The 13338-nt window shown below is 37.7% G+C and overlaps 1 protein-coding gene across 1 annotated transcript in view; it reads left to right on the top strand.

The window, feature by feature from the left end:
• The window catches only part of crtac1b (cartilage acidic protein 1b), a 169786-nt gene that overhangs the window by 135036 nt on the left and 21412 nt on the right, over positions 1 to 13338 (top strand). The window contains exon 11 of the mRNA XM_028795662.2: positions 2052 to 2220. Coding sequence (XP_028651495.1) covers positions 2052 to 2220 — 169 coding nt within the window. The remainder of the gene's footprint in view (positions 1 to 2051; positions 2221 to 13338) is intronic.

The raw sequence follows: 13338 nt of genomic DNA, 5'->3' as shown, positions 1-13338 counted from the left end.
GATTTGATAATCCTATCATTTTATCAATATGCTTTTCTCATTTTTTTATGGAACTAGACTGCATAAAAGAAACTGCCTCTCCTCTCCACAGGTGACAACCTTAATCCTACAATCACAATAAAGGGATAAATTCCAGAACAACTCTCACCAACAATTATATTGATGAACAAACGTCTTCTGGAAAACATCCAAACTTTTGTGAACAGGTTTTTGTTTAGGTTATTCAAGACTTCACTTTAAAGCATCAAATCAACTTTGTGGTGTTTATGACACTTCTAAACAAATAGATGTGTTCTGAAAGAAGAAGGTTTAAGGTCTCCGTGACCCCTTGAGCCCTCAGACCAAACGTCAGACACCAGATAAAAGTCCAAATAATAATATTTATTATAATAATAAGTGCACAAAGCACCACTACTCCACTATACTCAATAACAAATTAATAATCAAATAACAATAACCAATACTCAATCCTCCACTCCCAGAAGCTTAGCCACCCTGCCTCCCAACTCAGCTCAACGTCTGGGATTTCCCATCGTCCTTTTATATTCCCTGACCCGGAAGTGATTCCACCCTACAGTCCATGTGATTCCTTATCACTTCCGGGTCAGATAAAAAGTCTTTTTCTTCATCCCGGAAGCACGTCATTTCCTTTGTCGCCTTGCCTACGACGTACTTCCGGGTTATAGGGCACAAACAACTCTCTGGGCCTCCCTGCAGCGTCATCTGTTGGCCCCTGTGGTATCCATCGTCCATGATTCCCTGCTGGTATTCAGGGCACTTCCATGCTGCAGGGACAGCTCCATCTGGCCGATCATATCCCACAGGTGTGTATAATAAACTTCTTTAAAAGCTGCAGGGATTTTAACACCAGTGGGCTTAGTATCAGCAACCAAACAAAAAGGAAAAGCAACCTTGTATTTACTAGGCAAATAGAAATTCAATCCCAAAACCTAAAACTAAAAATTCAATTCTTAAGACGCTAGTATTCTCTGGCTGCTGAATCTTCCCTTGGTTTTTTAAAAGTACAGACAGTTACTGGGTATGCAGCCAAGCTTTAAATAAGATAATCATCCAAAGTTGTGACCACATTACATGCACCCAGGGATGTATGGGTCTCTCTTAGTGACTACTGGGAAACTTGATCCAAAAATAAAAATAAAACAAACAAAAGTAAAATGCTAGAAAATGTATACATTTTAAAGGATATGTGTGCTCAGGGACTTAGTTAGCTGTTTGCACACTTGAAGCATTTTATAATTTGTTTATTTGCTTCATGGAAGACATGGATACCAGATCTTTGTTTATTGAATATTTTTGTAATAATAGGTCATATTCACAAGTAGCAGTAACGATGCAATGCAATCAGATGTATTAGTAGAGATATATGATTTTGTTTAGTTTTATGGTTAGAAAGATAATTTAATGTACGTGGTAGGACTTCAAACAATAGGAGAAGTGAGATGGTGTGGCTGAGGATTAGGTAAGTCGTGACATGAAGGTGCTCTTCTGCCCTTGCAACTTTGCTTGCAGTTCAATAAAACTCATTGAGTGACATCTGTGTAAATTTAAGAAGGTAGCAACAGAAGTTATTAAACCAAAATTGCTTCTGCCAATCACTTTTACAAATGGGAGGCATGTCTAGAAGCAAACTGGACATGATGTGACAAGGAGTATAACAAAAGCAGTGTCCAAAAGAGACCATTTCCACCCAAAAGTAGGTGAAAGGCATGGTTAAGTGGGGGATGTACTCAAGGTGGAACAATATACAGTATGTGTTATAGCACAAGGTCTGTGACCCCACAGTGGCACACTCATATAATATGGAGACGGTTTGCAGTATGACTTCTCACTGCTTTGTCACAACATGGCATTTTGCAGTGTCTGGATAGGAGGTGATGATTAAAAGCAGCTTCAATATCACTAGAAGACGTTATGAATATTCAACAAAGACCAACTGACAAATTGCTATGTACCTTTTTAGGGGGCTTTCGCTCATTGAAACAATCTGTCTCTTCATACTATAAAAGACTCCTGTTTCTTTCTCTCTCCAGGGGTCTGCCAATACATGGTTACGAGTGATTCCACGGACCAAACATGGAGCTTTTGCCCGCGGAGCGAAGGTGGTTGCTTACACTAAGAAAAGTGGTCCCCATACACGCATCATTGATGGAGGATCTGGCTACCTGTGTGAAATGGAGCCCGTTGCTCACTTTGGACTCGGTACTGTGGGGATAGTTGTAAAGGGGGGTTATTTTTTGAACCCTTTGAAGTACTGTACAAAATGTGTCAGGGGTTAACCATTACTTGCAAGGACCCTTTCACTGTACTTATTAAACTAAGATAGACATAAAATAAATTATCTAGACATTTATTAGTCTTTTACCAAAATTAATAACCATATGAGAACTAGCAAAGAATACATGACAATACTGAAACACATGGCATTTTTATAAGTAGATTAATCTGTCATTTCAAATTTGAGTGAAAAACGACTTTGCCTGTTTTATTTAGTTACATATTTACAGTATAGCTCATGTTGCGGCTGACACATGTATTGGCTTAATGCCTTCTGACGTTCATGTTTGACTTCAGTATGTAGATTTAGATTCCACCATGGATACCAACAGTGTCTGATAATGGACAATCCATGTTACTTATGGAAACACAGACATCACTGATTAGGTCTATAATGTTCAGTTATGGGCGGCACGGTGGCGCAGTGGGTAGCGCTGCTGCCTCGCAGTTGGGAGACCTGAGGACCTGGGTTCACTTCCCGGGTCCTCCCTGCGTGGAGTTTGCATGTTCTCCCCGTGTCTGCATGGGTTTCCTCTGGGCGCTCCAGTTTCCTCCCACAGTCCAAAGACATGCTGGTTAGGTGGATTGGCGATTCTAAATTGGCCCTAGTGTGTGCTTGGTGTGTGGGTGTGTTTGTCTGTGTCCTGCGGTGGGTTGGCACCCTGCCCAGGATTGGTTCCTGCCTTGTGTCCTGTGTTGGCTGGGATTGGCTCCAGCAAACCCCCGTGACCCTGTGTTCGGATTCAGCGGGTTGGAAAATGGATGGATGGTTGGATGTTCAGTTATAAAACGCCTTTACTGCAAGAAACAAAGTCAGAATCGATGAATTCATTAAAGGAACCCATTGCACAACAGTCTGAAAATGGTACTGGAGACAGCATGTTAGGTAGACGTACAAGTAAGAATTTCAATGTGCTCTGTACATTTGAAATATTACTTGAAATTGAATACGACATGGGCATGGCTAGAGTGGCACTTTGCTGCAAAGGACAGTCTTTAGACTTTATTAAGTTACTTTTGTTAGCTTTTAAAAAGTTTGCAGAAGAAACCAAAGAATGTTCATATTTAAAATAAGCATCATCCTTTTTTTTTTAAACATCTGGCTTATTGTAATACTCAGCCAAGCCAATACTAATACCCTAGTACTAATACCCCAGATTTGTTACTTGTCAAGAAGATAAAAATTAGAAAGTGTACTTTTATAAAATCCTTTTATAGTTATACATACTTTATCTGTATATACCATAGCACATCCCACTACTCTCCACAGAAACCCATCCATTGCCAAAACAATTCTTACATTTATATTTAACACACACTATTACTTCCCAAATCAAGTTAAGCTCTTGATAATTAAGAGTCAGCATGAATTTTTTCCCTTATACTATTTCAGTTTTTTGATATTAATTAATATTTTTTGTTGCTTATTTTTTGAAATTGAAGAATTAATGAAATATGAATGTGTGACTTCTAGTGTGGGTGAGAAATCTGTTGGTTTGCCCCCTAGTTATATGCTTCTTATTTCCTGCCTTGAAAACAAGTAACAGATTCTCCCCACCTTCCGTGAACACTGTTGTTAAAGATTAAGTTGGGATTTTGCTGGGAATATGCTAATATGCTGTTACTAACATATTAACATTATTACATTTTGAGACCATAGTTTTGTATTCATACAAGCAAAGTAAATAGTAGGTAATAATGAGTCCTTATATCACAAAGTATTAGGTTCTCTCTTTTATTTTGTTAGTAAAAGTGGAGTGTGAAACTGCATCATTGATTGTGGAAAAGCTTTTGGGGACATCTTTCCTCAAAACATACTTTCTCTTGCCTGTTCAGATTCTTTTTAGTGTGGGCTATTTCAGTTTTACTTCAAATTTAAACAGCATTTGTGATAATAGAGCCCTCACTTAATACTGTATCATGCTGCTGTATTGATTCTATGTAAGCCACACTTTATTGAACAGTATATCATGCTACTTTAACAATTTTATTGGAGCTAATCCACCTCACCTGTTCAAAATATTAATATTAAATAATATTATATGCCAAAGTGAAAGCAAATGAAGATATGGCAATCCACACCATACAACTTTGTAGTCTCTGGATGCCTCTGCTCTTGCTTTGCTGTCTAGTATCTTAACCTCTTCTATACTGCACATTTATTTCAGTCATGATTGTTGTAGAAGAACTCTGATGAGCTCTTTTACTGGCCTTATATAGTTATACTTAAGCATAAATCTGTCCCCAAGGTAACTATCGGGACTCTATAGAAGAACACTATAGCGAGGAGAGCCTGTATGATGGAATATTGTAGGAAGCACACTTGTGTGACCATAAGCAGCATCTGTGTTTTATAATGGCAGTTATTCTTCTGAATTAAACCGATTCCTTATCAGCTAAAACATGCACGGCCATGCAATACAATACAGCAACATTCCTAAAGCTCTAGACTTACAATATAACAGTATCTTTTCAATTAAACTAATTATCAAAATATCTATTCTTTTCTAAATACAAAAGCATTTATAAATAAGGTACCTTGTGGTTATAAGATAATAGGCTGTTTTAACATAGAAAAGGAATAAAAAGTCCACCTTTTAAATGTTACAAGAAAAGTTCTGCTTCTTCCTGAAAAGATGTGCTCCTTCTCATATTTCCACTAGCAGTATTAACTTCAAGTTTAAGCATTAAAATTTGGAGTTTTAAAGGTTTTAAATAAATTTATAATAATATTTACATTTAAGTCCGTATTGTCTTAAGTAAGTATGCAAATGGCCCTTAAATGATAAGGTTGCTGGTTTAGTCCCCACCACTGATTCACTCTGTGACCCTGAGCAAATTGGCCAGCCTGTCTGGGCTGTAAAGGTGCTTTGACACATGCTATATAAAATAATTTGTTCCTTTAATAATGCAATATATATACACTGATCAACACAACATTAAAAACGCTGACAGGTGAAGTGAATGACATTGATTATCTCATTACAGTGGCACCTGTCAAGGGGTGGGATATAATAGGCTGCAAGTGAACAGTCAGTTCTTGAAGGTGATGTGTTGTAAGCAGAAAAGCTGTGCAAACATAAAGATCTGAGCGACTTTGTGACAAGGGCCAAATTGACTAAGATGACTAAGTCAGAGCATCTCCAAAATGTCAGGTCTGGAGGAGTTTTTCCAGTGTGCAGTGATACGTCCCTACCAAAAGTGGTACAAGGAAGGACAACCACTGAACTGGAGACAGGATCATGGCCAACCAAGACTCATGATGCATTGGGGGAGTGAAGTCTAGCCTGTCTGGTTCAGTCCCACAGAACAGTTACTGTAGCACATATTCTAAAAGACCTAATACTGGCCATGAGTGCAAGCTGCCAGAACACACAGTGCATCACAGCTTGGGGCTGCATAACTACAGGCCTCATCTGACTGTGATCTCCGGCACCTACTAGAGCAATCAGCCCCTCCAAGAACAAAGATGTGGTATTATTATAGAAAGTGTCGGGGATGGCTGTCTATGGATGCAGCTGTCTGGACATGAAAAGTTTAAATTCCTCAGAGCCTTGTTCAAATGAAGCTAACAGCAATTAGTTAACCAAAAGTCCTCAGAAGATTATGTGGATGTAAAGAAAAATCTATGTTCACATTTATACGTTGAACCTAAGAATAAAACCATGGAAATAAGCAGTTGATCCTCTGAGCCTGCAATGTGTGTTAACTTCTGATGTATTCTGTGAAGGTTGACAGACAAGTAGGATGTTAGTGTTAAGCTAGTTGCAGTAATTTGTTCATACAGTAACTATGACACCAGGGTGGCTTTAATGAGAAGTGCACCAGACAAAGTCCACTATGACAATAACTAAGACACATAAGGGAAATGTTAATCTTGTAGCTGGAATTTGACAGTCTGGGAATTTTCCAGGGGTGACTGGTAAATGTTGCTGACAGTAAAAATTCTGCTGTGACTTGCAGAGCTTGGCATAATCAAGGCCACCACTACAACCAGAAGGCATAAAAGAGAATGAGACGTTGAAGCTTGGTTATTATGTTTCAAACACTGGTGATATAGTGTTTAGCATAGCTGCCTTCCATATGTCTCACTTATTGGTGATTAGTACACAGTCACAATTTTGTGGATATGCCTGGAGTTTCACATGGGACAGTGATGGTTTCAGGCTCCTACAGGAGTGAGACAAGGCAGAAAGATGTTTCCTTGCAGTCATGTTCAAGTGACAAGCTTAATATGGGATAGCTACAGTGAGCCCAAAACATGGCCCACATACTAAAGGTCAATCTATGCAGCCTACAGCCAAAGCTGCTATGCATGTGCAAACCATTATTTTAATATCTCTGTGTTAGATCAGGGATAACAGCCAGTAAAATCAATTAAACTCTCTAGGTCATTTACCACAGAAGAAGCAAACAGTTAAAGAATGCAAAAGCACAATATGATGGATCAGTTCTAACTATTCTGCATGCACCTTTTTGTTATATTCCTTGAGTTATTAGGAATTGTAAAAGATTAATTGGGGATTCATTTCACAAATACCCAAAAACAATGTTGTTTAAAAAAACATGCCTTTTAGTGTGAAAGCTAAATAAACCATGAAGGTTTATTTAAGGACATCACATCAAAGCCAAAATCTGCACAGTGGGTGGCCAGCAAATCTCACAAATCTACGGCAAGTTAATTTTGATGATTTTCTTTCCCATTAATCAGTATTTACTCATTGTTTATTCATGTCTTATAATTTCATATCACTCTATTCATTTGCTTGCCTGCCTTTTCTAGTTAGAGTAGGAAAAGGTGCAAAATGACTACTGTATTGAGATGGGAATTCATATCAGGGCACACAGACTTGACCACACTCACACACCAATGATTTACAGGCACAAATCAAACTTGTCTTTGAGAATATGTTATCTTCTCCCAAAAAGCAGTCCAGCCTAAAATTAACATGGTGGCCTAAGTACTATCCAATGCACTACCATGTTACTAGAAGCACTTTGAAACAATCGATGCACTCATTCTTTATTAATGTCCTTGTTTCTCTAACAATCGACTGCAGAAACTACTTAAGCACATTTTAACCAAATGCATGCTTCTGTCTAGTCACTCAGTGGTTTAAATGTAACAGCCAGTCAGCATGTAGCATTTGGCCATAAATTTTTCAGTATCTGCTACAGATCAGTGCTTGTAGTTTTACTCCACGTTGTTCCAGTTCTCAAAACAAAAGCAAGTAATGAATTAGTATGGTATGGGTCTTGAAGAAGTGAGTGGTCTATGATGGACCAGTGACCTTTCCAGGGTTGATTCCTGATTTGTGCCAAATGATGGATGAAATGCAATTTTTATGTACCCTTGTTAAAAAATATCAGTAACTGTAATGATAGCACATGAAGTGATTTTCTTACTGTCATGGAATGAATCAGTGGTGAGGGGTGAAAACAGTGCTGGTGTGGTTTACAGAGCAGTTTCTAAGCAACTTGGCCAAACTTGTTCTTTCCAAATGCACATGCATTTGAGAATGATTTGACTGTGAGTAAATGGAATGTTAAAGGAACAAGCATGACTACAAATGAGAAACACATCAGAGAGCTCCTGTTCACATTTTGCAAAGCCACATGCTAATGTCATCCCTGTGGGTCGAATGACTGCAGAGTGTTTTTGTGTTACAAATACAAATTTTGCTTGTAAAATAATTTTGTTTGGTTGCCACTTTTTCCATGTGAGAATTCTTTCCTATTTTTTTTCCACTAGCACAGGAGCAAAAAAAGTTGAGTGTTTGGAAAAAGAGTTTGGCAAAGTTACTTTTATTCAAAACTAGTCCACACGTCATGGTGCAGGGAGTAACTGTAAATAACTGTCATCATAGTGATGAATACTTAAAAGTAACAGAGACTCATTATGGGGGAAAAAAGGCTGGATTAACCATTAAGCTTAGGGTATCAAGGGAAGGGGGGGAACTACAGAAATGTTTCATTGCTGGATTTACCATGGACCATATGGTGCAGCTGAACCAGGTTCCACAAAAAGGGGTTCCAACATTAAATGAATACATTCCACAAACACACGCACACACACGCACACGCATACACACACACACACACACATATATATATATATATATATATATATATATATATATATATATATATATATATACTGTATGCAGTATATATATATATATATATATATATATATATATATATATATATATATATATATATATATATACTGTATATAGTACAATAATAAAAATAATAATAAAATAGTAAAAAATAGAGGTTAATGACATATATTAATCTTGGGAATACAACAAAATTAGAATCTAGCAACTGCCACATAGTCAACTGAAGCTCACGTGACTGTTCTTTTCTTGGTTGGCATGTTGGCTGTCCTCCCATTCAGTCATCCACTGAGAATGAGTGCAGCGCAGCATTGCCAAGCATATGATAATTATCATACATGTATGATAATTTTATGGCATGTACGATAATTCATAGCATACCATTATTGTATGCATTTTGTATGATAATTTGAAAATTTTTTAATTTTTTTGCAATAATTTTATATGAAAACAAAATAAATACTTTTAATTATTACTGTATACACATGCAGTGCTATCAATAAATAAAGCCATGTATAAACACCTTGGTTTAATATGGTTTATTATTGTTTGTATTTTGAATTAGGTATATAGTATATGGGGTCACCAAAATCTTTTAAGTGCTTAGGGCCTGTAAAGGTCTTAATCCGGCCATAGGAAAAAGGGATTATTAACATTTCATTTACAAGCAGGAGATGTCCACCGATTAAGAGACTGGGTGCAAAGAACATCCACTGTCACTGTGGCCACCAAACTTAATGTTCCATTTCTGTTCCAGATTCTTCATTTGAATTGCAAAATACACATTAATAATGTATAGGAGTTCATACTGCTTGAATATCACATCTAAATATCACACCTCCATCTGACAATTATAAACTCAGTGTTGTGTGAAAAATGTATTGTCAAAAATAGTTGCCTTTGTTGTACCAGTGGGCCAGGTGACCACTATTCTTAATGACAAAAATGATACAAATATATTTTTTAATGGAAATCTGTATTTAGGCTACATTCACATCACAAGCCTCATTGCTCAATTCTGATTTTTTTGGTCAGATCAGATTTTTCCATCATGATGGTTTACATTCATAAGTTTAGGTGACCGGTATCTAACTGTAATGTCAATGCATCTGACCCCTGAAATGGCATGCATGTGCACATTGAGACATTGTGCACAAGTCCTCTACGTCACTAACAAGAAAAAACTTCACATTTGAGGGATGACTCAAACCAACAAAATGGATGTACTAGTGCGGAGTTTATGCATTGCATTTTGCTCTAGAGAACGGCAAACAACTCGTCAACTAAACATGATTAGGCTGAGAAGACGAAAAAAAGCCAGATGGCTAGCTTTTGCTGTTTTGCCGCTATTGCTGGCACTGCTAAGCTGAGAGATGTGTGAGACAAGAAAGGAGCCAGCAATGATGGGACCTTGACTGTTGTCACAGTTGTAATTCTTCTCCATTTTCATTTTTCCATGCTGCCAGTGCTGGCTGATGACGACATTGCTCAACCCATGAGTATAGGCAAAAAAAACAATGAGTTCTGATCTGACCATTCTCATTTATGTCACATGGCCATGAATCGGATCCGTATCCAATCTAATACTACATCAGAAAGTGACTCAAATCTGATTTGAAAAGATTGGATTTCTGTATCCAAATAGCTCTGAAAACATCAGACTCAGATCTGAGTCTCTTCAGCTTAGTAATGTGAACATAGCCTTAAAGGAGCTAGCGGGGTAGCCCTCACTTTGCAAATTCTGATGCCTGATCTGACAAGTTCAGTTTAGTTTATTTGTGGAACATTTGAGAGAGTAGGATGGGTGGAAGCTTTTGATTGTAGCTAACTTCCTCTGAAGAGTAAATCTTTTCTTTTCCTTCATTTCTGTGATAGCTCCAGAGCTTTGTGCAAACTTCAGTGAATGGTTTGATTTAGAGATGCGTCTATATGATCTGTATATTTTGTGCACTTCTTTCTAATCACTCAAATGAGACCTCTGTAAGCCCCCAGAAATTAACCGAAAATGGTCTGTGCTCTTCTAGTGCCATGTCATCCAACAGCTTGGTCCACATTATGAAGCAGCATGCTGAAGGCTTCTAACTCAGAGAGGACTTTGCGCGCTGTCATCGGAGCCTCTCTGTGGGTCGGCTCAAGCGCAGCTCTGTGCCTCCTCGCTCCATTTCTATAAACACATGTGGATCTGTTTACCTTGGAAAAGGTCGATTTAATTAAGAATGGGAGACACTTCAAAAGCTTTTCACGCTTGATAAAAACGTTTAATTTGAGGAAAGACGAGCTGCTCTGGGGCAGAATCAGCCCTCTGTTTCCCAGTTTTTATTAAGAGGAGCGCCTCACAGCTGAGCTTTATTGTTTCGGAATGCCTGTCACTTTTTCATCTAATGAATGTCGCCAAAAACTGGGATTAGCTCCCTGTCTGCTTAATGCTCTCTTTCTCTCTTTCTGCTCACCTGCCAATTATTTCAGTCTCTTCAAGAGAGATTACATTTTGTTGTTTTTACTTAATATTTATCGATAATATAATAAATATTAATAGTATGGCTTATTAGTTGGGGGAGTTGCTCCTGCAAAAAAAAATTCATGACCTACTGGTACTCCAGGTCTCTAGGCCTATTGACATAAAAACAAAATTAAGCTTTCAGACATCTTCCCTGTGTTGCATTACTGTGATTTCCTTTCAAGGTGGGGAAAGTAGAAAGAGTTTATGAAGTCAGGCTAATTGGCAACTCTTACTTGAAAGTGTATGAGAGAGTGTGGCCTCTGAAGAACTGTTGTCCAAATCAGTTTTAATTTCTGCCTATGGGACCCTCTATTCAAGTAAGCTGGATCAGAAAATACAGACTAGACTTGATGTTATTTTAGAAGAATTAATTGGATAGGACTGCTGAGCTTTGTTGGGCTGAATGGACTGTTTTTGTCTAATTTTACTACGATTCTGCAAAAACTTGATCAGATCTTTAGAAAATTCACTGGTTCATCAGACTATTATAAATTGATTTTGCATTATAATAATGCCCAATGAACACTGATATGTCTGGTTTATGAACTTGCTTTTCCAATACATGGTCTCATCTAGTTTTGATGGGAACCAACCCAGGAAGGGCTGTTAATTAATCATAATGCATACATACCGTACACATAGATTACATAAAAATGGCAATTCACACCTTTGGGATGTGGGAGGAAACCCACAGAAAAATGGCAAGAATAAGCCTGGAAAAAAAAACTCTGGATCCTTGCAGGATTAAGGCAGTGGTGCTAAATGTTGGCCAACAATCCCATAAAAACAAAAATATTTGACCAAAGCAGGCTGCTTACTCCAACATAGCTCATGAATCTGTATTCACCCAACTTATCAACAAGTTGAGATTTAAAGGCCCTCAAAGTACTACTGTCTACTATAGGGTGTGTTTGTGTGTGTGGATTGGTTCCTGCCTTGTGCCCTGTGTTGGCTGGGATTGGCTACAGCAGACCCCCGTGACCCTGTGTTCGGATTCAGCGGGTTGGAAAATGGATGGATGGATATTCCATGTATCAGTGGTTCTGTGTGTGAAGTCCAGCTTTCAGACTTTTCTGCCAAATGTATTCTTAGTCATTTGGTCACCCAGTGTTTTCATGCTTGAATGTCTAATTCGTCGGTTTTTAAAATGAGCAAATTCTAATTCATGGTATATTTTAACTGGCAAGAATGACATTTATCTGCAGCATGAGAAAAAAATGATACTCACATTGTGGTAGATAACCACAGAAATTAAGAAAATTATTTTAGTTCATTCTGAAAATGAGTGTTATTGTTCTCTTTGTGAATTACTAAAATTCAGAGTAATCAGCTTTTCTTGATTTAAATATTGAAAAACAGTGACTTTGGACAGTAAAACAAATGCTGTGAAGACTTCCCATCTTTTGTTAAAGGGTGTCTTTTTTGTCCCCTTTACTTTGGCTTGGCATTGCCATATTAAGTTTGCTCATCAGTGTGAAATTACCTAACAGTCTTTGGTTTGTTTGTTTTTACAGCTGCAGAATTTTTCAAGGGCATTTCATTATGGCCCTTGAAAATTAATGGCCCTGTTAGCATATCCTTTGCGCTTTGTGGAGAATAAACTTCAACAGTCTAGAGCATCAGTGACATTTGCGCATCTCCTTTTTCCAGCAAGGTTTTTCACACTTGATACATTTCATACATCTTTCCAAAGTATGCCAAGTCATAATTTATTTTAAGATGAAGCATATTTCTTCTACCTGTCTTCATTTCACTTCAATTTATTGTTATACTGTGGCTTTCCCATGGGGAGGCTGAAATTGCTAATTACATTTATCAATAAAATACAATTAAAAAACCATTATGAAAGAAACTGGCTGGATACATGCCACCTGTTGCTTTAAAATTAGTTCTTCATTGGTAACATAGTTGCAGAGGGGAAAATTTGGTAAATTATACAGTAACTAGCCAACCCACGCCGCATAATTATTTATTGATGGGTGAACACTTCCTGAAAGACACAGTTGACCAAATGGGGTGGGTTTGAGGATACGACTGTGAGTGAATGAAAAGATGTAACTCTGGAGAGAGCAACATACAATTGTCCGTGACTGAAAATTGGTTTTGGCAGATACAGGCATATCTTTTTGAAAGTTTGTCCCTGTGCCTTATTAATTTTATTGCAAAGGCCAATCTAACAGGAAAAATTTTTTCCATGTAAAAGTAAAAGGCAAATTTGAATCTGATGGGGTCAGGGAAATCCGGGGAATAAGGACAGTTTGTGAGGTAGCAGCTGTGATAGTTTTACACTCCAGTACATTGCGGCAAATGCTGTTAACAGTCAGGCGGGCAAGCCAACAAGAACACTATGCTCTTAGTATGGTATGAATTAGGTTTTTGTAGACAAAGGTTTTCCCTGTTCCTGCAGGACCATCTAAGAAG

The sequence above is a fragment of the Erpetoichthys calabaricus genome, chromosome 2 (genome assembly GCF_900747795.2).
Source record: "Erpetoichthys calabaricus chromosome 2, fErpCal1.3, whole genome shotgun sequence".
Taxonomy (NCBI): Eukaryota; Metazoa; Chordata; class Cladistia; order Polypteriformes; family Polypteridae; genus Erpetoichthys; species Erpetoichthys calabaricus.
This window is presented reverse-complemented; position numbering and strand designations above follow the sequence as displayed.